The sequence below is a fragment of the Psammomys obesus genome, unplaced genomic scaffold (genome assembly GCF_907164565.1).
Source record: "Psammomys obesus unplaced genomic scaffold, mPsaObe1.curated_primary_1811, whole genome shotgun sequence".
NCBI classification, from domain to species: domain Eukaryota; kingdom Metazoa; phylum Chordata; class Mammalia; order Rodentia; family Muridae; genus Psammomys; species Psammomys obesus.
The window spans coordinates 3,848,231-3,873,325 of record NW_026585644.1 but is presented as its reverse complement, the minus strand read 5'-3'; the positions used below and the strand labels follow the sequence as shown (position 1 = coordinate 3,873,325).

Below are 25,095 nucleotides of genomic sequence, written 5' to 3'. Positions count from 1 at the left end.
GCTCTTAGAAGAAAACCTAGGAATAAATAAATAAACACATCACTGATGAGTGCAGTCAGCAATTAAATTTTCCCTCAATGTTGATAAGGCCTGAATCATGAAAAGGACGTGCAGTATGGTGGACGGCTTTACTTTAAAAACTTGATAAGCTAAGAATTGAGGGAGTGAGCTGAAGGCAGTTGTCCCACATCTGCATAGATATGTTTTGTTTTTTCACAAGAAAGTCCAAATTTGAGATGTCAGAGGCGGGCGCTTTTTCTTTATTTGCTCAAGGTTCCAGTCTCCCCAAATCATGAGTTATGTGTGATCTTGTCATGTCACTTCTCACTTAATGTGTTTATTAATGGGTACGTGCATGATGCATCTGTATGGGCGTGCGTGCCACACAGGTGTGGAGGTCACACGGAAGCGCTGGCAGTCAGGTCTCTCTTGCCCATCTCAGGTCACGAGGCTTGCCCATTAGGAGTCTTTACCGTCTGAGTCACTCCACTGGCCCTAGCAGTTTCCTCTCTCCTGTGCCCGTTTGTGTGTGTGTCCTTGAAGAAAGTGAAGTTGTTGGAATGCTTTGACCTCTTTGCATCCTTCTGAGATGTTACCTTGCATTCCTCCTTCAGCTCTGCTTTTCCGCGTTATTTCTTTTTGTGCATTGATTTCCTCACTGAACACTTGTCAGAAGAATCAGCCGGCCTATAGGTGACCATGCCATGTTGCTTTCTGCTTAGAATTTCAAACTTTTTAAGATTGTTCCATGGAATCCATCTCTCTTCCATACATGCCATGTCCCCAAGAACAGAAAAGGGATCGTAGAACAGCACACTGAAACATTTGTAACTTCAGAATCAGCCTGGTGGGGTATCATGTCTGCAGGTGTGCATGCTTTCCGTTGACCAGTACACTAGGCGATTGCGCCCTCAGCGTGCACACCTGTTTGTGAGTGGTTGCGCCCTCAGCGTGCACGCCTTCCTCGGCTGTGTGTTGTCACTTTCCCAGGCGGACTCTAAAGCAGTTATTTGCCATAGCACCAGCAGTCAATTCTCAGCTTCCTCTGGCCATCTGTCAGCATCTCACCTGTGCCTGGCCTTCTAAAGATGAGTGTGTCTGGGAAAGTAGTAGCCAGGCTAGAAACCTTTATCTATTTATTTATTTACTTATTTACTTTTTTGGGGGGAATATAAAGCTTCTCAACAGCTGGTGGAGGAGCTCAAAGGCCTCAACTCTGAAGGCTTAGAAGCCTTGAAGCTGCAAAGGCTTCCTAAATGCAGCAGTGGCTAGGTTCTTTTTACTTGAATCAAAATGATGGGTCAAGATGGTGGTAGCAACCCAGTAGTGAACAGCCACACCCCACCCTCCTTGGAAACCTAAATGCATCGTTTTAGCTGCTGAGAACCATTGTTGGATGTTTATCAGGAATGCAGCTGGTCACAGGGACTGAGAGATGGCCATATGGGCAGTGGGGACATACCACAGGACAAGGATTAGACAGCCATGCTGGGTTATAGGACTGCTACAAAATGTCTGTTTATGTTCACCAGGGTCATTGCTGAGGGTAAAGGCCAGAGGCTTTGCCTCCTGGGTCATTTTTGCAGAAGAGGCAAACGCAAAGTGATGGGAACTCTAGGCCTTTCTTACCTTACTGTTTGCTGTTTGGAGAAGGCCAAATCTTGGTATTAGCATAGAACTTGGCCTAGTACCTTAGGGCTTGGTGTATACTTACCTTAAGTCCAATAAGGGAAAAGACTTACCATGTGTTGATAATTTTGTTTAAAGTTACTGCTACATCTTTGAAGAGACATGAAGTGTGGTAGTTAAATGGAATAGTAACATAAGGCTTAGGCATTTTCCTTCAGTGAAGAAAATGAGTTGACTGTCACAGTGTTCAAAGGAATATTACTATAGCCCTTCGTCTATGACAGTAAGTTCTGGTTCATATTATTATTCCTATTTGGTTATACATTTTATTCAGGAAAAGTAGCCACCTATAGAATAGCAAATCGTACGTTAAATGCACATGCCATTTCTTCTTGTATGTATGGAAAATCATTTTACCTGTTTCTGCAGTAAATCCAGTCAGGACAAACACAGTGCTTTTGATGTTTTTATTGAAATTTGTGGGGCCAGAGGCTGGTCATGGTGGCTCATACCTTTAATCCCAGCACTTAGGAGGCACAGGCAGGTTTGTCTCTGTGAGTTGAGACGTTGTGGATTCAGCCAGGAGGGGCTAATCTTATAATGCATGTAGCACTTGCCTTCCCCCCCCCCCCAACTAATCCCTCTCCCCCACAGTGTTTGGTTTGGTTTAGCCTTTTGTTTTCATTCAGCTTTCTCTGGATTTTTTGCCTCTTTCTAAATTATGGCTACACTTTGTGTGTTCCAGATTCAAATTAACAGCCTTTTATTATTCAAAATTAAATCTAGGCTCCTTAATTAGCCAGTTCATTACCTTCTTAGTTAAGGTTCTTCATGCTATAATAATGACCAAAAACAACTTGGTGAGGAAAGACTTTATCTCAATCTTACATCACAGTCCATCATCAATGGAAGACAAGGCAGGAACTGACGTAGGCTGGACCTGAAGCTATGAAGGACTTTTGCTTACTGGCTTGCTCCCCGTGGCTTGCTCAGTCTCCTCTCTTATACCATCCTGACCACCCACCCAAGGGTGGTACTGCCATATGGTGAGCTGGGCCCTTCCAAACCAAATTATCAATCAAGAAAATGCTCCCAAGGCTGGGTGTGGTGGCACACGCCTGTAATCCCAGCACTCTGGGAGTCAGAAGCAGGCGGATCTCTGTGAGTTCAAGGCCAGCTTGGCCTACAAAGTGAGTCCAAGATAGCCAAGGCTACCCAGAGAAACCCTGTCTTAAAAAAAAAAAAAAAGAAAGAAAAACCACAAAAAAACAAAAAGAAAATGCCCCCCAAAACTTCCACACAGGCCATTCTGGTGGGAGCATTTTCTGAGTCGGGTTTCCTCTTCCAAAGTAAGTCTAGGTAGTGTCAAGTGGACATAAAACTGGCCAGCACAGTTAGTAGTCAGTAGTTAGTTAGTTAGCTTCCTTCTGAAAATCTCCTAGTCTCCAAGAGATATACCTGTGAGTTGTCCCTGTAAACAAAGGCATGTCCGCACTCCACCTTTGAAGTGGCTGTAACATGACCTTCTTGAACAGGTAAATTGTGCCCAGCGCATGTGAATGTTGTAGCAAGAACAAAAGCAGAAGAGAGATACAGAAGATGATAGAAACCCAAAGATCCAATCCAGATCTCTAATGATGCTGTCACGAAGAGAAGTCACCATTAGTTAGCTTGCTCCTCCTTGTCGTCCTGACATTTTCCTACTACGCTGTGAAATTCAGAAATACGTACTGAGATTGGGACAAACAGTCTCAATGGCAAGGGAACCGGTTGGGGTGCTGACTGACTTCCTGTCCTCTTGTGTGGCGTCTAGAGGCTGCCTACACCCTCCTGTTATATGATGAGTTGCTGGAATGGTCCCATCGGCCCCTCAGGGAGTTCCTGACCTACCCCATGCAAACCGAATGGCAGCGCAAGGAGCACCTGCACCTCACCATCATCCAGAACTTCGACAGAGGCAAAGTAGGTGGCAGTGACAGCGTGTGGTCTTTGCTCTCATTTCCTCCACTCCTCACACTATAGCACAATTAGAAGCGCCCAGCTTGTTAAAGTGTCTGTGCCATCCTGCCCCCTAGACATTCTGATTAAATAGTGACGTCCTGGGGAATCTGATGTTTTAATGAGGCCTCTGGGAAATTCCCACATGCCCAAGCTCTTCATCACCTCTGACTGATCTTGAAGTAGTGACATTCTTTTAGTCTACTCTAGCTCCTGTACCAGATCACATAGGCTGTGAGGCAACTTGGTAAGGGCACCTGCTGGCAAGCCTGAGGACATGAGGCCAACAATGCCCATGGCTCTCCTGGCAGAAAAAAAAGAACAGACTCCTGCAGGATGTCCTCTGACCCCGACACATGTGTTGCAACATTCTCTCTCTCTCTCTCTCTCTCTCTCTCTCTCTCTCACACACACACACACACACACACACACACACACACGATGGCTTATAAACAACAGAAATCCATTTGCTTATTTGGCACTGTTCTGGAGCCTGAGAAGGCTAAGATCAAGACCTCAGAGGACTCCTCACGCACGCTGTCCTCTGCCTGTGTTCACAAGATGGAAGAGTAGTTGACTCCGGAAAGCCTGTTTCTAAAGGCCCTAGGCCTCTCATTGCCAGGGACCCTGCCTCCTCATCCCTGAGGAGTTGGGATTTCAACTTAAGGATTTCGGGGAAACAACACGCAGGCCAAAGCACTCTGCCACTGTCCTCTTAAAGACTACTGTCGTCCTTTGCCTGCTCCCAAAATTTGGATGCATGCTTTCGCATTCTGCTTTTATTTTCACGGTAAGATTGAAGAGCCTGGGTTCATCAAGGAGTCTGCAGCCCTTGTATAGTTAGCAATGCATGGGATGCTGGGGGGCCCGCACTCACTCGATGCAGCTTGGTGTACCCTTTCCTTCCTGCCCCTCACCGAGCGCTTGGACTCTTCTAGAAGACTGTGAGTCTGAGCACAGTGTCTGATGGACTTGAACCCTTGGATGCTTTAGACATCTCTTCCAAATCGCAAAGGTGAACCAGAGAGTTAAGTACAGCAAAGGGCCGCTATTTCTCTATGGAACACAGTTGGGTGTGCCTAAACATTTTGGTGCAAGTAAATTGCTTCTCCTAGGAGCCCATTGTGTCCCCCGTCATTATTACCTAACTACAGTGGGACCCTGCACTAATAATGTCTGTGTTCCCCCCTGTACAGTAAGCTTTTTTTTCTTTTACTGAAAATGTTATACACGGCCCTCTACTGCTAAGCATATGACCTACCCTTCAGACTACTTTGCTTCCCCAGTGAGACTCCCTTGGAGAAAACCAAAGTTTCATCTGCAAGTGGTCATCAACTGGAGATTGTCTCTGGGCTCGGGGTGGGGCATGTGTCCACCTCTCCTCTCAGCTCTAGGACCCCATCTGGGGCAGACCCATGCAGGCCCTGTGCATGCTGCCTCAGTCTGTGTGAGTTCATATGTGTGACTTTCCTGAAGTGTTTAGAAGGCCTTGTTTCCTTACTGGCCTTCATCTCCTCAGGCCCTTACACTTTTTTGGCCTCCTCTTCTGCAGAGCTCCCTGGGCCCTGAGGGGAGGGATTGGGTAGAGACATCTGTTTAGGACTGAGTGTTCTAAGATCTCTCACTCTCTGTATATTCTCTGGCTGGTCCCAGGGCAGTCTGGCTGTGACGTCTGTCACCCCATTGATCGCCAGAGTTGATTCAGCAGTAAGCTACTTCAAAAGCTCATGTATTGGCTCATCCCTTGAAATTTGTGCTATAGGTCAGGGCTGTAAACCACGGCCCACAGCCTTATAGCCAATAGGCTATCAAGAGCCTTTATGTGTTAAATGGTTGATTATTAATACTGTGAGGCATGTGAACACTACATGAAATCTGTGTTTGTGTCCATAGATTCTTATTAGAACATAGCCATTCTCACTTATGACTATACTGACTTCATGCAGTAACAGGTGAATTTAATAACTGGGACAAAGGCTGTGTGGCCCCAAAGCCACAAATACTGTCTAGGCTTCTAAAGAAAAAAGCTTTGATAGTATGGGAGATGACTAAATTGAAAAGTTTCTTCTGAAAGTAACACACTGACCTAAGCAGAACCTAAAGGTCCTCACAATTTGTAAATGCATGCTGGCCAAGCCAGGAGCCCAGGGTGCCCGGCTTGAATGACAGGGCCTTAGGGGTCAGTGCTAATTTCCTCCTCTGCACTGAGAGTCCATTACACCGATGGACATGGCCATTGTGAAACTGCAGCTGTTTCCAGGGTGTGATGTAACACAGGAAAATCCTGTTTTTGTGCCAGGTACTCATGAGTGTCATGAGCAGCTGTCATTCCCAACTCTCTGAACATTCTTTTTTTACTTTATCTTCCTTTTATTTTTTAATTATTTAATTTTTATTTATTACAATTTATTCACTTTGTATACCAGCTGTAGCCCTTCCCTCAACCTCCTGATCCTGCCCTCCCACCCTCCCTCCTCTCCTCTCATGAACATTTTTAATAAGTTGCCTGTTAATCAAATGTTGTTTCCATGTGTAAGGTGGCATAGTTGTTACTCTAGGTTGCCATAAGGACTTGGCACCGCACCTGGCCCTCGAGCAGGGGTGCATAAATGCAGGGAAGGCTGACTCTCGCGTTGCTGTCTCCACAGTGTTGGGAGAATGGCATCATCTTGTGCCGGAAGATTGCAGAGCAATATGAGAGCTACTATGACTACAGGAGCCTGAGCAAGATGAGGGTAAAGTACCGGTGTGCCTGTGAGGCCGGGGCGCTACCTTTTTGATGAACTTCTCTGCGGGGATACAGGAAATCAGTGAGGTGACCCTCTTGATAGAGCTTGCAGAAACTTTTCCTAAGATAAGTACTTAAATGATAATGATATTTATTCCCTTCCACTTTCGAAGCTGCCACTGGACACATGAGTGCATAAACCATGGCACGGCAGCTTGCACAGCCACAAGCCCCTGTTCACCTGCTGGAACTGACCCTCTATTTTTGCCCTAGTATTTTGCTGTAGTCAGCAAATCATTGATATTTCTCCTAGTTTGAAAATCAAAGGGCCGGGGGGGACCTTGTTTTTACTTCAGTTCATCTTGCTGACGCTGGCAGGGCCCACAGCTTTATATAAAAATATTGCCATTTAACTTGGCATCCTGTCCCTGCAACAGAAGCGAGGTTACAGTGTTTACCAGTGAGAGCCCTTGGGTGCCATAGTCACTAAGATTTTTATAAACCCAAAACACCACACTTCATATCAACTGCTCTTTGGGGTGCTGTTACAGGGAGTGGGGAAGCCGTCGAGTACAGTATTAGTCTTTCATGGAAACCCCAGGGATAATAATACCACAAAAGGGAAGCCATAAGCTTTGTTTGCTCTCTAGTTTGAGCATCGTCAAGAAAACACTTAAGAGCCATTAGCCCAGACAGCACTTGGTGTCAACACCTCCCTTAGCTCGGGTTGGTGATTTACCCCGGTCCTTCCTATGCAAGGCTGTACCTTCCACATGTCCTGAATAACTGTGTGCAAGAAAGAAGCAGGCCGTAGGTGAGTGTGTACACCTAGCGCAAGAATTGTCCAGAATGGCTTGGCTTCTAATTATTCCTGTTGATTGCTACTTGTTCTACATCTTGAGGAAATAAACATTTTGTTGATAGGCTTATAATTGTCTGCTGTAGACATGCTTGTTTATGTTACTTTATTTGGGGTCTGTATCCACCACCCCAGTTCATTCCAACACCCCAACACCAGGTAGGAGAGACAGAAGATCAGAGGGGAGAGGGGGCCTTGATTTCTTTTTAGACTACTTCCTGCTGACTATGGGTGTTGAATTCCTTGTCTCTTCATGGTATCTCCAACTTCTTGCCTCTTTTCTCTTGACCACTTGACAAACCAGCAGGATCAGGAAGCAGCAGGAGGAACAGCCAAGCCTCCGCTTTTGGGGCTCTGGTCTTTTTATATCCTCTCTAGAGTCCCCCAGAACTAAACTCTGCCAGAATCATGCCCCTGCCAGAACAGGCACAAGGCAAATGGTCTGCTGCTATGGACAGTCAGAAGCAGCTGCATATCCCACACCTGGGACAAAAAAACAAAAAACATGTTCACATAACATAACTGGGGTTTTTAGGAAAAACTCTCGCTGTAGTCTGCTCTGGTAGTAACATGTAGTAAAACCCTTGATCCTTTAAAGGGTCAGCAAACTCCAGCCTGAGTCCTGGCGAGTTGCAAAGTGTCAGGGAAACGAGGTAGCCTACAAAGTCTGAAGTTTTTACTCAGTGTGTGTTTACAAAGTTGGCTTGTGATCAATGCTCACCTGAAAGCACTAAAAGGGAATCAGAAGTTCTGTTCTGCATAAACTAAAGTATTTTACCAGTACATAGGGACATGTTCTTGAACTGGTCTGGATGAAATGTGGGAAGGACTTCACAGAACTTCCCCTATACTTTCCTAGATGATGGAAGCCTCTTTGTATGACAAAATCATGGACCAGCAGCGTCTGGAACCTGAATTCTTCAGAGTTGGATTTTATGGGAAAAAATTTCCATTTTTCTTAAGAGTAAGTAACACACTACTTAATTGGCTTTAATCCTTTCTTCTCATATCCTCCAATCAAGCAAACTAAGGTATTAGTGACATTTTAGGACAAGTAACAAGGAGATGGCATCATGACGATTTTACCTTTTTAGTTTGTGAAGCTGTTAATCTGGAATGTTTAGTCTTTAATAGTACACTCTTCCTGAATGTGCCTTATGAACTGTGGCACTCACTGTTGTGCTCATGTGCAGTTTCTATGGTTAACATTAGAGAATACAGAGGAGGGCAATAAGAGTTACACACTTTGGGAATTAATGGAGTCACAGTCTCGTCAAACATGGCTTACCCCAGAAGCCATGCAAAAAGTACTGTTTGGCCTTTTTGATGACTTTATAAAAAGGTAAATATCATCCAGCAGAAACATCTAACTTACTGCTAGTATAAACTGTTCCTGTAAAGGGGAATTTCTGGACATTGTGAGATAGATATAAAATACTTAATTCGTCCCTCTTCTTTATGCTTGGCACATAATACTTACATATGTGAGTGAGCATTGGACACATGATCACATAAAGTTCCATCTGTAATATCCTCCTGTGTTAAAACACTCCTTAACAGAGTTCATTTACTCAGTTAGGAAACTGTGGAAAAGTGTCTATAAATTACGTGTCTTAAGTGTCTATTTGAGTCTATAAATTATATGTCATACACTGATAAACATCAGTATTGGTGTGTTTATCTCTGTACTGAACCAGCCATGTGATACGCCTTCTTAAATTTTTATGGAAGAGGCCCATGGTGGTAAATGTTCTGAAGGCATGCTGGGCAGACATGTAGCCCCAACTAAAATGTGAGTTTAGCTGCAGGCGTATACTAAGGCAGCCTTGAATCCTCTCTACTCCGTGTAATTACTGTAGTTAAAGTGTACCCGGGGCTAGAAGGATGGCTCAGCTCAACTCCACTGGCTGCTTCTCCAGAAGGACTCCGTTTGGCTCCCGGCAGCCATGTCGAGCGGCTCACAGCTGACTTAACACCCGCTGCACTGGATCCAGCACCCTCTTCTGGCCTCCCTAGCACCAATTCAACACCCACAGATATACAACATACACTAACGTGTTCTAAACATCAATCTTTAAAGACAAGGTTTTCAAAAGGTAGAAGTAGTTTAGAAGCACAGGTTATAAAGGAAGTTTAGCCAGCACCTAAACCACACATTGACCAAATTTAGTTTAATAGACAATTAGAAGAAATTGATGTGTCTATCATTAGTCTTTGGAAAAGTAGCTCTTTCTATGTAATTGTCATTTTCTTCAAAAGGAAAGGGAAAGGCTGCCCTCTCGTCTCTGAGGAACACTGCAGCCTTCAAATCCAAGGTGTAGCCCTCCCTTTTTTAAAATTCCAAATTAAACAAATATCAAGATTAAAAATGTCCATTTGTTGTTTGATGGATTCAGGACACATTTAAAAATTCTAATACGTTGACGCAGTCACATAATCTCAGTAGTTATTTTCCCCATAGATGAAAAGTATTAACCCTTATAACTGGGCAAATCTGCTTCTCAGTTATTAAGAACGAACTCTGGAAACACTTATATAAAGGTCTGTGTGCGAATGTCCATGGCAGCACTGTTCACATCATCCAAAAAGTGGAAAAACAGCCAAGGACCATCTGGTGATGGGTGGACAGGCCAAAGGTAATATATCTACACAGCACATTACTACACAGCAACAAAAACAAAACCAGTGCACACACCTGCTGCGCGCTAAAGAACCCACTGAGGCCAGATGCGCAGGATGTAGCTTTATCTGGTAAACGGGCCCTTAGTTCGATCCCCCCCACTGCTTAAAATAGATGTGATTTTAATCTCAGGCTCTGGAGGTGGACACAGGTAAAGACAGGGAGTTGGTCAGAGAGTGGTGGGTGGGGAATGGTTCTCGCCACTGTGGCTCTCAGCTGCAACTTGGCCCAACAGCTGTGATTTCGTGGTCACTTAGCTAGCAAAGGGTGCTCCTCACAGCTAACCAGCTTTTGGGACATATTTTAAAAACAGTCACATCTTTGCAGCTCTGTGGCCCGGCTCAAATGGCTCTTGGCATTATAAAACTATGTTGTTTTAGTTACATGCTGGGATGAGAGGTGCCATGCGGCATGTGTGGAGGTCAGAGGGCAACTTGCAGGAGTCAGTTCTCTGTTGCCACCATCTGGAGCCCAGATACTGGGCTCAGGTCCTCAGGCATGAGCGCTTACCCACTGAGCCAATTTTCTGGCCCTAATCTTCAGCATTCTTCCTTGAATGAGGGAGTCCTCACCTCTAGAATAAATAGACTATAGTATGACATGACATGACATGACATGACATGACATGACATGACATGACATTACATGACATTACATAACATAACATAGCTAAAGAAAACAAGCAAACATTTAGTAAGGCCCACCAAGAAGATTTCTAGCCCCAGCAAGCTGAGCTATGCTGGTTACGGCATGGATGTTTCTGTACCTTTGGTCCTTCCATCCTTCTAAAGGCTAGAATGGCTGCCCACCTGCCCTCTTAGGCCAGGTATAAAGCTGATCTAGGAGACTTTCAGATAAAAACGCAGTAAAATGGATCTTTCATTATTACATTATTTTGTTCTCTTAGAAACTGGAGATTTATGTGTATGAGTTTCATGTCAGTTTTATAAAAACATATCCAACATGGGTCTGTTGACATTTGAAGACATTTTGCTTGGTTCTCATCTTGATGCTCAGCATCAGGCCTTCTCTGCACCCCATGCAGAGAAATGAGCCTGGGATTCAGAGCATGCTGTTGGGTCTGGTGAAATCAGTAACAAGTGAGCCTTTGCCCTTGGCCCAAACGTTTAACTCATGGCATATTTTTGAGACAGCCCCCATTTATTTTATCGGAGTTGCAGTGACGTGATGTGGAGCAGATGGTCAGTCATTGCTACAATCATGTTTTTTTTTTTTCTTCCTGTTGTGCTATCCTCCTAATTCCTTTTTTGGTTGCACCCCCAGAATAAGGAGTTTGTATGTCGAGGGCACGACTACGAAAGACTGGAGGCCTTCCAACAGCGAATGCTGAATGAGTTCCCCCATGCCATCGCCATGCAGCATGCCAACCAGCCAGACGAGACCATCTTCCAGGCCGAGGCTCAATGTATCCATCCTGATGGGCTCACCGGTCAGGGTCCTGACATTAGCTCCAGGGCATCGTCCTGCACAGTGTTGCAGCCAGGGCTCCCTTTGCAGATGCCACACCCTTACACTTCTAGACCACGCCATCTTGGATTTAGCTTAGTGCTAGTTATCATCATGGTGTCGGTTGGAAAGAAATGTCTTAAACATCTGTCAGGGAACTTTCTCCCTTTTAGTTGACTCTCCTGCGGACCCAGCCCTGCTCCTGAAGCTCCTTTCTACTGGATTTCGTGTAGAACAAGTTTTCTTCTGACTTCCTGTGGAAACTGCTTCAGGTCAAGGAAGTGGTGGCATTGTATTCTCTACTGCACATCCTCTATCCCTCTTCCCCTCATGCTTTAATTCTGGATTGAGGAAAGGAGAAAAAGAGGCGATCCAGCTTCCTTGGGAGGCTCAGCTGTGATGTTCTGGGCTCTGACTTAATAATAGCAGATACCTCACAGCCTCCCCCACCCCCATCCACACACAAACAACTTAAATGGAAGTATGTAGGCTTCAGACACAAAGGTAAATCACCCATCAGTTCTTCCGAAATCCATCGAACACCAGTGATTTTAAAGAGGGCAGGGAAACTTCCAGTGGCTACTATGAATATACTTTCATAAAGCAGAAACCTAAAGGCAAGAGAAAAGAGAAATTGTTTAAGAAAAAAATATTTGCTCTGTTCCTCTGGGAAGAAAGTAACTGTATAAGCAAAACAGTATTTAAAGTGGGAATGACAACTAACCACTCTCTTACCTATACTGGTTTTGGAGAATGGATGTCACAGTTCAGAAGACTAAGGTCATAGCAACACTTGGCAAGTGCAAATCCTCATCAGTGTTCTGTTCATAGTCTTATGACAGTTTCCATATCATTATGAATAAATTTTAGGAGCCATGACCAGACCAAAGATGAAAGTGTCCTGTGTATAATATCTAGGTCATTGTGATTCAGAATAGCTAACCCCAGCTGTTGTCCCCAGCCTCACTAGTGATCTGTACACTCACAGGTCATGGAGGTGCCAAAGCATACGTGCTGTCAGAGTCACACACTCAGGACTAGAGCAAGGCCTGAGGTTGGACGAAGGCTTATGATAGTCAGAGCTTTCGGGGTTTTTTAAAGTGACATCAGCTGAAATGGAAACATTAGATTGCTACCCAGACTGCCTTACTGTTTGCCAAGTCAGGTTCCGTCCTTGACTCTTCAATCCTAGATTTGCAGATATATGCTGTGACCCCCATCCCAGAGAGCCAGGAAGTCCTGCAGAGGGAGGGGGTTCCAGACAACATCAAAAGCTTCTATAAAGTGAATCACATCTGGAAGTTCCGCTATGACAGACCATTCCACAAAGGCACGAAAGACAAGGACAATGAATTTAAGGTAGGCTGTGGCTTCTGTATCGTGCCGCCTCCTCCTGTGCTTTCCCAGGCTGGAAACTGAGAACAAGATCACGTGACTGTCACTCCCCAACTCGGCAGTGTATCCAAGTGATGGGAAACACTTTCCGAGCAAGAAGACTCGTAGGCCCCAGACCAGCAAATCTGAGTAGAATAGGTCCTGAAATCAGTTTCTCTGTGGCAGCTCCAGTCTTAACAGTGGTGTTTGGACTCAGGCCTGGTGTCCATTGAAGGTGAACCATTGTGGGCGTAGTATATGTGTTCTGGCATCAAGGAAGTACAGATAAGGAGACATGAAGGAGCAGGCACAGAGAACTGAGAAGGGGCCAGGGGCTCAGTTGGCAGCGTGGAGACGCTCTGTTCTGTCTTTCTGAGATTAGGTTTCTGAGGTGAGGACCAGAGAGTACATGCTGATCTGGGCCTCTGCTTGTGCCGAGCTGGCTGTCGTCATAGTGCCAGTGCACGTTGATAGCTCAGTGCACTCCTAGTCACGCAGGGCAAGGTTCTCACAGCCCCACAGACACTTTGACCACCCCTGTCCATGGAAGCAGTGATGTGGGAAGACTAGACCCCAGGGACCGAGCATTCAGCCCCAAACAAAACTGAAATGAGCGAATTCCTGTGGCTCTGTTGGCTTAGCGCCTCTCACAACAAATACTTCCTCCTTTGGCCGGAAGCATCTCCTCACACGGCCAGTCTTGCCTAAGTGCTGACACCCATCCTTGCCGGGTGGTTTCAGCGCTGCCAGCAGTTAACTAAAGGGCTGCTCCCAGCCAAGAAGAAGAGGTGGTGGCTTTGCAGAGTTCCGAGGGGGCAGAATAAAAAGGGGATGGTGGTGGAAGATTTGGTGTGCATTTACTGTGGATCTCTTGAGAGATCTAATCACAAACTTCGCAAATGATGAAAGAGCAAAAGTTAGACTGGAAGCAGCCAGCCTCACCAGCAGCCAGCCCCACTAGCCTCTTTTCAGGGTCTTCCTTCTCCCCATGGACTGAACAGGAAAGAGGCCATTGGAAAACACCACGGAGATATCACAGAAAAGGTTCACAATCATTTTATAGTCCTTTCTGCGTATCTCTAATTCTCTTTCCCTCTTCCTAAGCCGACAAGAGCTCTAGTTAGGTTGTGATACAGTTCTTTCTTCTTGCGGTGACTCCCAGGCCTCAGTCATGGGTACACTGGAATCAGAGAGTTGGCTGCCTCAGAGTCAGGTGCCCAGGACCTTCTGCCTCAGCACTGGGGCTGCTCTTCCAACTCCCTTTCTTTTCCTTTTCTGCTGTACTGTATTTCTTCCCGGCCAGCAATGTAGTAATCAGTGACACAGCTTCTTTATTGGATGAGGATGGCTAAATCAGGCTTCCTTTCCCCCACGCTCATAGCCTTCAGAATCTGACTTTATTTATTTATCATTATTAGTATTATTACTAATTACAATGTATTCACTTTATATCCCAGATGTAGCCCCCTCCCTCATCTCCTCCTGGCCCCACCCTTCCTCTCTCTTCCTCCCCTATGTTCTCCCCTAGTCCCCTCATGTCTGACCCAAGCCAATCAGGACTCATCAGGACTGCCTGGCTCCTCTTTCCCTGTGGCCTAGTGAGGCTACCTCGCCAGGGGGAGATGATCAAAGAGCAGGCCTGCTCTTTCATCAGAATCTGACTTTAAACTGTACCCCATCATCTCAAGCCTGTCCTTTCCACAGCCCGCCTACCCACCCTCCCTCTTGGCTCCAGCAACACCCACCTTCTCTCTCTATTGGTTGCCATCCCCTCTCGAGAGCAAGCAGCTAAAAGTCTGTGTGGGAAGCCTTGTGCCTGCACAGCTGCCCCCACTTCCCTCCAGGTGAACTCTTCACTCTGAAATCCTTCTCACTTGTCTGCCACTCAGAAAGCTGCCAGCCCGGTCCCTGCACCCTGACCCCATGAATAGCTGCATCCTATGTGGCTGTGAGCATCTCTCCCATCCCTCTGCGCTCTTGTCTGCTTGGCTCCCTGTTGCCAGCAGAATCCCTCAAGCTCTTACCGCATGCACTGCTCCCTAGTCATCTCAGTAGCTCTTCGCTGGTGGAAATACATACTTTTTAACCCCTCTGTAGTTCGAAGAAATGGTGCCATCCCAGGAATTTTGTCAAGTTCCTGTTGTTGGTGGTAACACACTAACAATGATAAAATATAAACTCCAAAACTGGTTAATAAAAGTAAGCCTTGACGTGTACCATTGCTCACACCAAAGTCAGCTGTGTTTCATGTGTCCTGAAGGAGCAGGTTCCTGGTCAGAATGAGTCCAGCTTGAAGCACACAGGTGTGAGTCATGGCACTTCAGCTCATCTCCCGAAGTGAGGCCCTGTGCATATGATGATATAGAGGAGACGAGGCTCCAGGGATGGGTATCAGTTCCAGCCCTCCTGGTAATCAGAATGTGGCTGTTGAGGATCAGGAGTCCTTCTGAAACTTAGAGTCTACACCTTAAAATAGAAGGTCCGAGCCATGTAATCCTAAGGTCCTTTCTGCCTTTTTGTTACTGTTACTCTAACCTTGGCTTAATAGCTCACACTCTCACCTCTTCTAGATGAAGATGGCTAAACCCTGATGAGGAAAGAAGTTAATGTCAAAGTTTAGAGAAAGGGCAGAGGAGACTGCACACAGCTTGCCTGTGATCTGACCCTTGCTCCCTGGAGCAGGTGCTCATTTGCTCCACGTAGAAAGGCACTGTAGGCAGTGTGCAGCATTTCTAACGTGGCCTCCCTGGCATCTCGCTGTGACCATTTCACAGGTGAACACTGGGGAGAGGCCACAGGAAGAAGCAGCACCTGCTCAGCCTTGTCACTGCCCGGGGTCTGGAGAGAGGGGCATATGCATAGAGACTGACTTTGTGCTGTGTTTTGCAGAGCCTCTGGGTGGAAAGGACATCGCTCTACTTGGTGCAGAGTTTACCTGGCATCTCCCGCTGGTTCGAAGTGGAAAAACGTGAAGTGGTAAGGGCTGGAGCTCCTTTCCAACACCATCCGCACCCCGACTGGCCGCTCCCCGCCCGCTGAGCCCACTACTCATTGCTGTGCCCTCTCCTTTCCTGGGCTCCCTCATGGTATTGCTCTCTCCTACCCAAGGCATTGAAGGTGAATGCTGATGTCCTGCAGCCAGAAGAGGTCTTTAAAGCAGTTGTGGTTGCAGCATGTAAAAACAAAAGCCTGTTGGGGTTCAGGGGTCACACCAGCATTCCAGTGCTCTTCATTGTGCTAGAGCTGTGATCTTCATTGCTTACTATGTGGTGGTCCAAAGCCAACAGGGCAGCCTATTTTCTCATGTAGCCACATGTCAGAGTGATGACACATGGGTATTCCAAAACCAGCTCTGTTGCACAATCCGAGCCTTGGTTTTCTTGTTGGCAACATGAAGCTAGTATGAAGCCCCTTCATCTAAAGCTTGTGTAAAGTGTGTCCTGTGTGGAGCCTGTGCTGTGTGATCTGCAGTGGGAGTGACAGTGAGGGGAGCCGAGCCCAGATGGAGCCTTGGGTGACAACAGTGGATGCATTATAGAATCTGATAGCCACAGCTCTCAAGAATCCGCTCTTCGCCAGCCATCTCACCAGCTTCTATACACAAAGGAGAGGAGTGGGAGAGAGTAGCTGCAGGCAGCAGGGCTGGTCCTAAACCTGTCTCTACTACACTTCAGACCGACAGCCATAGTATCCCAGCCTCCCAGTATCTTTTCTTTCTCCTTTGGCGCATCCATTATGGCCCTGAGCCCAGCCCCTGGACTGAGCCAATATTCTGTTTGAAATAAATTACATCGATTGTAAACCTATCATGCCAGTAATACCTCAGTAAAGTAGCAGCTAACTTTGTCAATGAACAAGGAAGAATAGCTCCCACCAAAGTGTCTACAGAATGGCACCTCCTACAAATATCTCCCAGCACAGAAAACCAGCTTATCATGTTCCAAGCTAAAGGCTGAGTGAGTTTTCCATCTTACAATGCCACAATGTTAATACAGCTCCCTAAGCAAACGAAACCCAACCAATGAAGTTATGTCAGTTGTATTTTTGTGGAATCTGAGTCAGGGGTCCCCAAAGCTGGGATGGCATACTTCATCACTTTTCATAGAAGCGGCAAGGCTGCCAAACACTGTTCTCAGAAAGTCTTTATCATTATGCTTCCTACGGAGTGGTGAAAATCAGCCCACAGCCGTGTTCTTACTCATCCTTCCCTCACAAATGACTCACAGGGCCCCTTCAGATCTGTGTGGCCCAGAACATTGAATCCTATGGGGATTCACCAACAGTTCTAGCCCAGGAAACAACACACACACCCCATTCATGGAAAGTGGCATGCTGATAATGATAAAGGGAGAAATACTGAACACGGCCCTTCAAACCTCAGGGGCCTACTCTGCTAGAATCTGTAATCTTCTGTTCCAACAGAACAAGTCAAGCTGGGCTAGTCCATTCCCTGTGTACAGCCCACTCTCAGCCGCCTCCATGTGGCTCTCTTGTTTCTCTACCTGGAATGGTCCATGCTCCATTGGAGCTGTTGGCCTACTGGCTGGGTTCTTGCTATATGAGGGCTTCAAGAATGTAGTAGGTGCTCAATAAATATAGAATAATGAATTGAAAACTTTTACCTGCAATGCCAGAATCTGAAAGACAAAAAAAAAAAAAAAAAAAAAAAATCCACAAGTTTGGCTTCAAAATTCATTTGATCATAGAAGAAGACCATTGATACCTTTTCCCCAGCGGCCTATGTAACACTTGCCAGCACCAGGAACACAGGCCAACAGGGAAGAAGCAGGCAGCTTTTTCTAACTTGATTTGTCTACTCCTTACAAGGTGTGTGCTGTCTTTAGCAGAACGGTCTTATCAACGAATTCTGGTGGACAACTAAGGAGGATAGTGAGGGCCACAGTTGTTTTGGAGGCCTCCAGGGCTTCTTTGACCAACAACTCATAGGGAGACATGCCATACCTGACAGTAGGGTTTTGTTTGGTGGTTCTCGGTTTGCAGTAGCTGCACTATCCCTACACAGAACAGTGCTTTCCTGACTCTTCTTAGCCTCTGTCCTAAACTGCCTTAAAAAGAGTTCCTATGGCTTTTCCGCACAGTCTGTGTTGGTTCACCTTCCTCCTTGCCCTCTGGTCGCCGTTACCTACCCCTCCCTGCCGAAACTCTGCATCCTCACAGTCTCCCTCTGTCACCCTGTCACCGTGTGTTGCTACGGCTGCCCCCTTAAGGAATCCTCCCCCCCAATGGCCCTTTCTTACCTACTTGCTTCTGCGGGTACTGCAGATCAACCGCACAAATCTGAAGGTCTGACACCAGGCTCAACCGATGAGCGAGGACACGGCTAGCTTTGTCTTCCTGAGCCTCCGTGTACCTTTTTCCCATTCCTTTGCCTGCAGACCGTACTTTTCTCTGCAGATGAGTAAAACAAACCGTGTGTGTGTGTGTGTGTGTGTGTGTGTGTGTGTGTGTGTGTGTGTACCGCACGCTCCGTCTCCTCACCACCTTCCTCCTCACCATCAGGCCGTCAGGGCTGATTCCATTCCTCAGTTACCGTGAACAGGGCAGCAGTGAGCAGCTTGAGCACGTGCTTCTGAAGTGAGCTGCAGTGTTCGTAGGGGGTTGGTCAGTCGTTGGCCTCTGGGTTTTCTGAGGAAAGCCTCACACTGTTTCCACAGTGGCTGCACCCGCTCGCTGTCACCAGCAGTGAAGAAGGGCTCCTCTCTCCCTGCACCTCACCAGGAGTGGAGGGGTGGTTGTTGCTGTTTGGTTTCTTAGTGAGAGCTGTTCTGACTCTGGAATGTCAATGTGGATTTGATGCCTACACACACACACACACACACACACACACACACACACACACACGCGCGCGCACGCACATGCACACGCGCTCACTCGCACAATACCTGAGGAGGTTTTAGGCTGAACCTAACCCTATTTAGCTAAACTAGCATGTTGTCAAGCTGCCTTCTCAATATCCGTATGTAAATGCTCCTCCCAGCCATAACCAGAGAAGGCTGACTGCAATAAACAGTGACGCAGACACCATGCTGTGCGAGGTGCTGGCTCCCGGTTAGAGCTGGGCCCTCAGTATAAACAGGACATTTAAACTACCCCCCCCCCCAGGGCTCAGGAAATGTCGGAGGAGAAAAAGACAGGAAGAAGGGAATGCTGGCCGCTGGCATGGCCGGGTCCAGCCAGCGTACTTGTGCACTTTGGCTTCCTGTAAGGGTCTATCAACAGTCAGCCCCAGGTCACGAGTGGGTTTATGGATCCCCACCCCGCCCTGCTGACCTAGAAACTGATTCCAGGGAAGGAGTGGTCATTCCTCATTTGAGTTCCCACCGAGGAGCCCATTAGGCCCAGTGGACTCCAAACCCGTGGCCACAAGAATGATTCTGGTTAAGCACAGTGGCTCTTAAAAGAACAATATAAAACCAAAAACTGTGCAGAGGGTACTCATAGGCAGGATGGAACAATAGGGGTGTAGGGAGATTAGGAAGGGCCCTGTTTGTAGTCATCAACGTATGCTTTACATGTGTATAAAACTGTCAAAGAACTCAAAGAATTGTCAAAGATAGCCATGTGTATCTCCCCACCCAGAAGCCCAGGCCTCGCCAGAGCCCTGTCAACAGCGCCATCTAGTGCTCATCGCTGCCCTGGCCTCCAGGACTGGTTGTGTAAGAGGCCTCCTGCATCTCCCCTTGCTTGATAGTCCCAGGACATGAGAGCCAGGGACCCTTTGAAACGTAGTTACATCACACAAAGATGGAGAAAATGCTCACAAACCAAATTTCTCATCTTCAGCAGCTAGAAAACATACCTGTTTTGCTTTACCTACACTTCTGGCCACTTCTCACACCAGATAATTTTGTAACAAATGTGACACCATTCGGTGTCATTCATAACTGTCTTGTTATATAAATTTTAAAACAGCCATATAATTATTATGTATAAAAGAATGACAGTGATGTGGTGAGTGTAAGATGTTCAGTGTTCCCTTATGCCTCAGCAAGAGCCTGTTTGATCTCTTGGTCACTCCTTGTTTGACTAAATTTCAGTTATCGGCCGTGTCTGCTCAACATGTTTCAGTCTAGATGTTTCCCCTTGCATTGTTTTGTTGTTTTGTTTTAATAATTTGGTTGGAGACTCACAGTGGTTCTCCTTGAAGTGTTTCCTTAAGTCTTGGTCCATGTGGAGTTATTTAACATGTTTCTCTGTGGCCTACATTTCTTGTAAGTTGGTAGCTAAGCCTCAAGGCTTAGTAAGGTTTTGTTTGTGCAAGACTACTTTCTGCCTCTTTCTCACTCTCTTCTTCTTCCATTGCCTCCTCTTTCCTGTGATGCTATTGAGAAGAATTGACAATCGGTTATCAGCCATCGCTGCCCAGACCAATTGATCTTTCAGGGGTTGGGATATTGATATTTGGGAACCAGCAAGATAGCTCAGTAGGTAAAGATGCTTGCCACTAAGCCTGGAAACCCGAGTTCAATTCCCAGGGCCCACATAGTGGGAGGAAAGAACCAGCTCCCTCAAGTTCTCTGACCTCCGTGTGCACAACATGGCGTGCGTGTAAACACGCACACACAGATGATGAGTGTGTTTAGATATCTTCATCACCTGTCTTTGTTTATTCATTGTGATATTTCTATGAAATAATAATATCCATCATCAAACATTTTGTTACTATGAGATATAGGAAAGGAAATAAAATGGTCTGTTCAAAAGGAGGTAAATCCTTAGCACCCTGTGGGAGGAACAAGCAGGCTGCTGGATTGTGTCTGATTGGGTTTTACTATTATTACTAGTAATAATACGAGGTCATAGAGTGAAGTGTATTTGTTCTGTGTTACTCCATGGCGGCTCTCATCATTAAATGATTCCTCTTGATTTTATTACTTCCTTTCAGGTGCTTTATGATTGCATTGGGCTGCACTGTGTGTCTTTTTTCCTTGTCAACAGAGCTGTTTCTGTCTCACAGCACTGGCAACAGTTTAGAATAACATGAATGCTATAAACGGGGTTCACAGGGCCCCGCACTTTAAAGTGTAATCGGGACACACTGCCTGTCATGCCACAGAGGGTTAGCTGGAAACCTCTGGGACACTGTCCTGGAGTCTGGGCTTGTCTCCTAAGAAGTCCCGCTGCTGGCTTCCCACCGCAGGCCTCCACAGATTTTATCTGTTCCTCACAGCAGCTCTGCTTAGCCCATTTACGTGAAGGAAGGAAAGTTTCTTCAACCAGGAGAGATGACCTGGCCACCTGTTTCCAGGTCAGTTCTCCGCAAAGGCCCATCCTCAGGAAGGGGGGTGGCTGGACCCCAGCCCAGCTGCTCGGCATTGTCCTCCCAGACCCCTTCCTTGCTTTCTGGTCTGACAAGGAAACATGGCAGCTTGCGATCACTTACCTGTGTTTGCTGAGGGCTGGTGAAGATTTGTTCTCACGGGTTAATTTACTCATTTTGGTTCTTTTGTGACTAGTCCATTCCTTCCCCATGTTCAGTTCTCTCCAACATGGTGAATTATTTATACTTTGTCTAAAGTTACATATTGGAAATATTCTCTGGAGTTCTTGTATTTTACATGTGTTTATTATATCTTCTTATGTGATGTTCACAGAATTATTGTATCAAGAGTATTAGAGTCTGTAAAAGTGAAGGTGGATTCTTTTTTATTTTATTGATGTAAAATCAAACTGTAAATTCCTTGTAACCACCTTTAAGTGCGTCTAACAGGGCTCGTTGTTCGCAGCTGTGGAGTGAGTGATCTTTAGTTCTTCCTCCTATGACTATTCGTCCTTTCATCCTCAGCTCTTCCCCATCCACAGCCCCAACAGTGATTCCCAGCCTGTGGGCCACAACCCCCTTGGGGATCAGCTAAGACCATTTGACAATACAGATATTTACTTTATGATTCATAACAGTAGCAAAATTGCGGCTATGAAGTATCAAGGAAAAGAATCTTCCTTGTCACCACATCCTGAGGAACTGCGCTAAAGGGCTGCAGTGTGAGGAAGCCTGAGAGCTGTGGCCCCCACTCTGTCCTGTGTTCTGAAGATGGCTTACTTTCTAACTTGCAGTGACATAGGCTCAGGCTTTGCTTTATGCTGTGGCTTTGGCCCGTATAAACAAAGGTGTAGTAGCACACGCTGTTTACAGGGTCCATCACTGCTGGTAGCGCTTATGCCCCTCCCGTTACAAAGGCGCTTCCCTGCGTCTACTCCAGAGGAATCTGGCGTCTGTGGCGTGCATTTCCTTGCTTGGTTTTCACCTACTAACCCAGTCCACTTAGCTTTGCTTGATTGTGTACTCTGTTAAGACTTGTTTCATTCCCTCACTGCTGTTTGTGATATTTTCCCATTTACTAAGGCTGACAAGAATGTGTCCCATTACTGTATATTCTTCCACTGTGTAAACAGACCACAGTATATTACGCCTTTTCTTATAAACACACTGATTTAGGGGAACAGTTACAAACAAGGTTCATGGTAGCTGCACATATACATACATGTCCAGCTCCATTTGTTTTTAGGTGTGTGCCTAGAAATAGACTTTCTGACCATGAGATAGCTAAAGCTGTGAATAACATTGTATGTAATTTACATGAGAAGATAGATGATAGTTCCTGCAACTATTTTCCGAAGATAATGAGGCCGTTTGAGCTTCTAGCGGCAGCAAAGGGCCTGAGGGGCTCAGATTTCCACTCTCTTTTGCTACTGCCACACTTACTTAGCATTCAAGGGGGCATTTCGTAGTATGTCACTATGATGTTATTCTTCATGCTTTCTCACAGATGAGGCCATATTCACCAGCCATTTAAATTTACTCCTCTCTGAAACTGCTGTTTCAGTCTTTTGACCAGTTTTTCTGAGTTCTTTTCTTTTTTCTTTTTTTTTTCTTTCTGGTTTTGAAGTCTTTTCCCTTCTGTGAATGGGTTCTTCGCCAATCATGCACATTGAAATTGTTTTGTCATGTGTTCCGGCTTCCCTTCCCTTTAGATTATCTTTGATAAATACGTGTTCTTAAGTCTCATACAGCTGGGCTAGTCTGAGATTCTTCAGTTTCGCTTTAAGATGGTGTAAGTGGCCTTCTGTTCTAATTTGCTTCTCTAACTGAAAGAACAAGCTCTTACTTCCTGTAAGCCTGAACTGCTTCATTGCTAACAGGTTGCAGTCCTCCTCTTCAGAGAGAATGTCAGTGACATTAACGGCACAATGCCATATATTGGGAAAACGCTTCCATCACAGTCACAATTAGATCCCCTGTACCAACCTAGTAAGTCATTATGGTTCTGTTTGGCTGTGTACCGAGAAATAGATCCTGGAATGTGCATGATTATCTTGTTTCCTGGACCTCCCACTGCGTGCCATCCTGCTCCTCCATCTGGTGTTGTTCTCTGCATGGGCACGTGTCCCCTCTCTCCAAAGGGTCTTAAAGCTCTTTGACACCCGGAGATCCTCTAATGGATCTCTGTATTTTTCCATGCTGCTTTGCATCAAAATACCTAGAGGGGTACAACACTCATTATTTGGGGTCCGCCCAAAAGGACACAGAAACGTGGGATGCTTATTGCCGGGCTGTTATGGAATGGACAGTTCCTGGTTTCCCAGACCACACTTCCACCAACTGATATAATTAACTGCCATTTTTTCATCTTGCTGATGGGCTGGTAACTTGACTTCCACCTGATCCCTTTCTGTGCTGTGGAATTGCTCCCGGAAGAGATACTGAAGGGAGCCACTATGCACGATTGAGAAGGTGGATATAAGCTGCTATCTCTCTCTCTCTCTCTCTCTCTCTCTCTGCACCTTTGGCTTTGAGCACCACGGAAGTCATTAGCTATCTGCGCTCCTTTGTGTTTCAGGTAGAAATGAGCCCTCTGGAAAACGCCATCGAGGTGTTGGAGAACAAGAATCAGCAGCTAAAGACGCTGATCAGCCAGTGTCAGACACGGCAGATGCAGAACATCAACCCCCTGACCATGTGCCTCAATGGGGTCATCGATGCCGCAGTGAATGGGGGTGTCTCCAGGTACCAGGAGGTGAGCGCTGAGGACGGCGGGACAAGAACTCCCCAGTGGAGATGTCTGGGCTTTATAAATCTGTTTGTGCAAATACGGGCCCACAATCAGGGACCAGGTGGCTCCAGCCAGTCTAAATGCAGTCCTTTGTAAACCAGAACACACGTATACCCAGACGTTTGTGTGGCCCATGCATTCGGTCTTGGTGATGAGGTCGTTGGAGTATGTGTAATTGTGCTGGGAAAAATAAGTGTAGCAAGGAATCAGAAGTGATTAGCAAACGTCGGCCAAAACAATTTGCCTGATCAAAGAGGTCTGTGGGGAGAGTCTTTGTTTGTGACCCCTCAGTGGGCTTTTCATCTGTTTCTTATTGTAAGCTGGAAGGCCATCTTGGCCACATTGAATCTTAAGACACCTTATATTAGAATTATAATGAGTATAGCTTATTGACTTGGGTCTGCTTTTTATTTTACCAGAGATGCTTAGTGTCTAAGCTCTGACTCTCTGAATGTTGCCTGTGGCCAGCTGCCCACAGTTAGCCATCACTCCATGTGTCCCCAAACAAGTTTCATAATCATGCCATTTCTCTACATATGCCAAGCCTTAGGAAAAAAGTTAACTGTGCCTTTCATTCCCATGGTAACTCTTCCAGGGCAGTCTGACTCTCCCTTCTCTTCCTAGGCATTCTTTGTCAAAGATTATATTTTAAGTCATCCTGAAGATGGGGAGAAGATCTCACGGTTAAGGGAGCTGATGCTTGAGCAGGTAGGTCAGCAGAAGCAGTCACTCTAGCTTGCTTAGCTCAATGCGTCCTCAACAAACACTGCCCTATAGGCATTTGCATGAACAGCGCAACTGAGGTGGCAATCGAGTTGTCAGATTCTCCTGTACTGTATCCCAGCTGGCTAAGTTCTGCTCTTTATTCCCACTTGGATCCAAGAACAAACTTAACACGTTATCCCTATAAGTACCATTCCATATGGTCTCTTTGAATGCCCCTTCCTAAGTCATCCTGCAGACTTATTGCTAACTTGTCACTCAAAATTTCATGCTCATATAAACTCAGGCCATCTCAAGATCTTGATTAAGCACATGAATGAATGTGATTGTTACGTAAGCACCATAGTAAGGAGTAGGCAATCAGTAGGTTTTGCCCTGCCGCAGTGTTCTGACTTGCAGACAAAGCCTAGAGGTCGTATTGTGTGGACAAACTAGGTATACTCATCATTTTCCACTTCAGAGCCACAGAGTTTATTTTTATTTGGTGCCATCAAGAACTGAGGGCACGAGTAAGTGTTCTGTCGCTGGTTCTGCCCCTGTTGATAGCTGCCTTAAAAGGGTTTGC

At 46.0% G+C, this 25,095-nt stretch overlaps 1 protein-coding gene across 6 annotated transcripts in view; it reads left to right on the top strand.

Moving 5' to 3' along the window:
• The window catches only part of Dock4 (dedicator of cytokinesis 4), a 381,158-nt gene that overhangs the window by 339,983 nt on the left and 16,080 nt on the right, over positions 1–25,095 (top strand). For all 6 annotated transcript variants that reach the window (XM_055624110.1, XM_055624087.1, XM_055624080.1 and 3 more), the window contains 8 exons: positions 3,443–3,591; positions 6,276–6,362; positions 8,074–8,178; positions 11,179–11,320; positions 12,554–12,720; positions 15,625–15,711; positions 23,595–23,771; positions 24,432–24,515. In XM_055624110.1, coding sequence (XP_055480085.1) covers positions 3,443–3,591; positions 6,276–6,362; positions 8,074–8,178; positions 11,179–11,320; positions 12,554–12,720; positions 15,625–15,711; positions 23,595–23,771; positions 24,432–24,515 — 998 coding nt within the window. The remainder of the gene's footprint in view (positions 1–3,442; positions 3,592–6,275; positions 6,363–8,073; positions 8,179–11,178; positions 11,321–12,553; positions 12,721–15,624; positions 15,712–23,594; positions 23,772–24,431; positions 24,516–25,095) is intronic.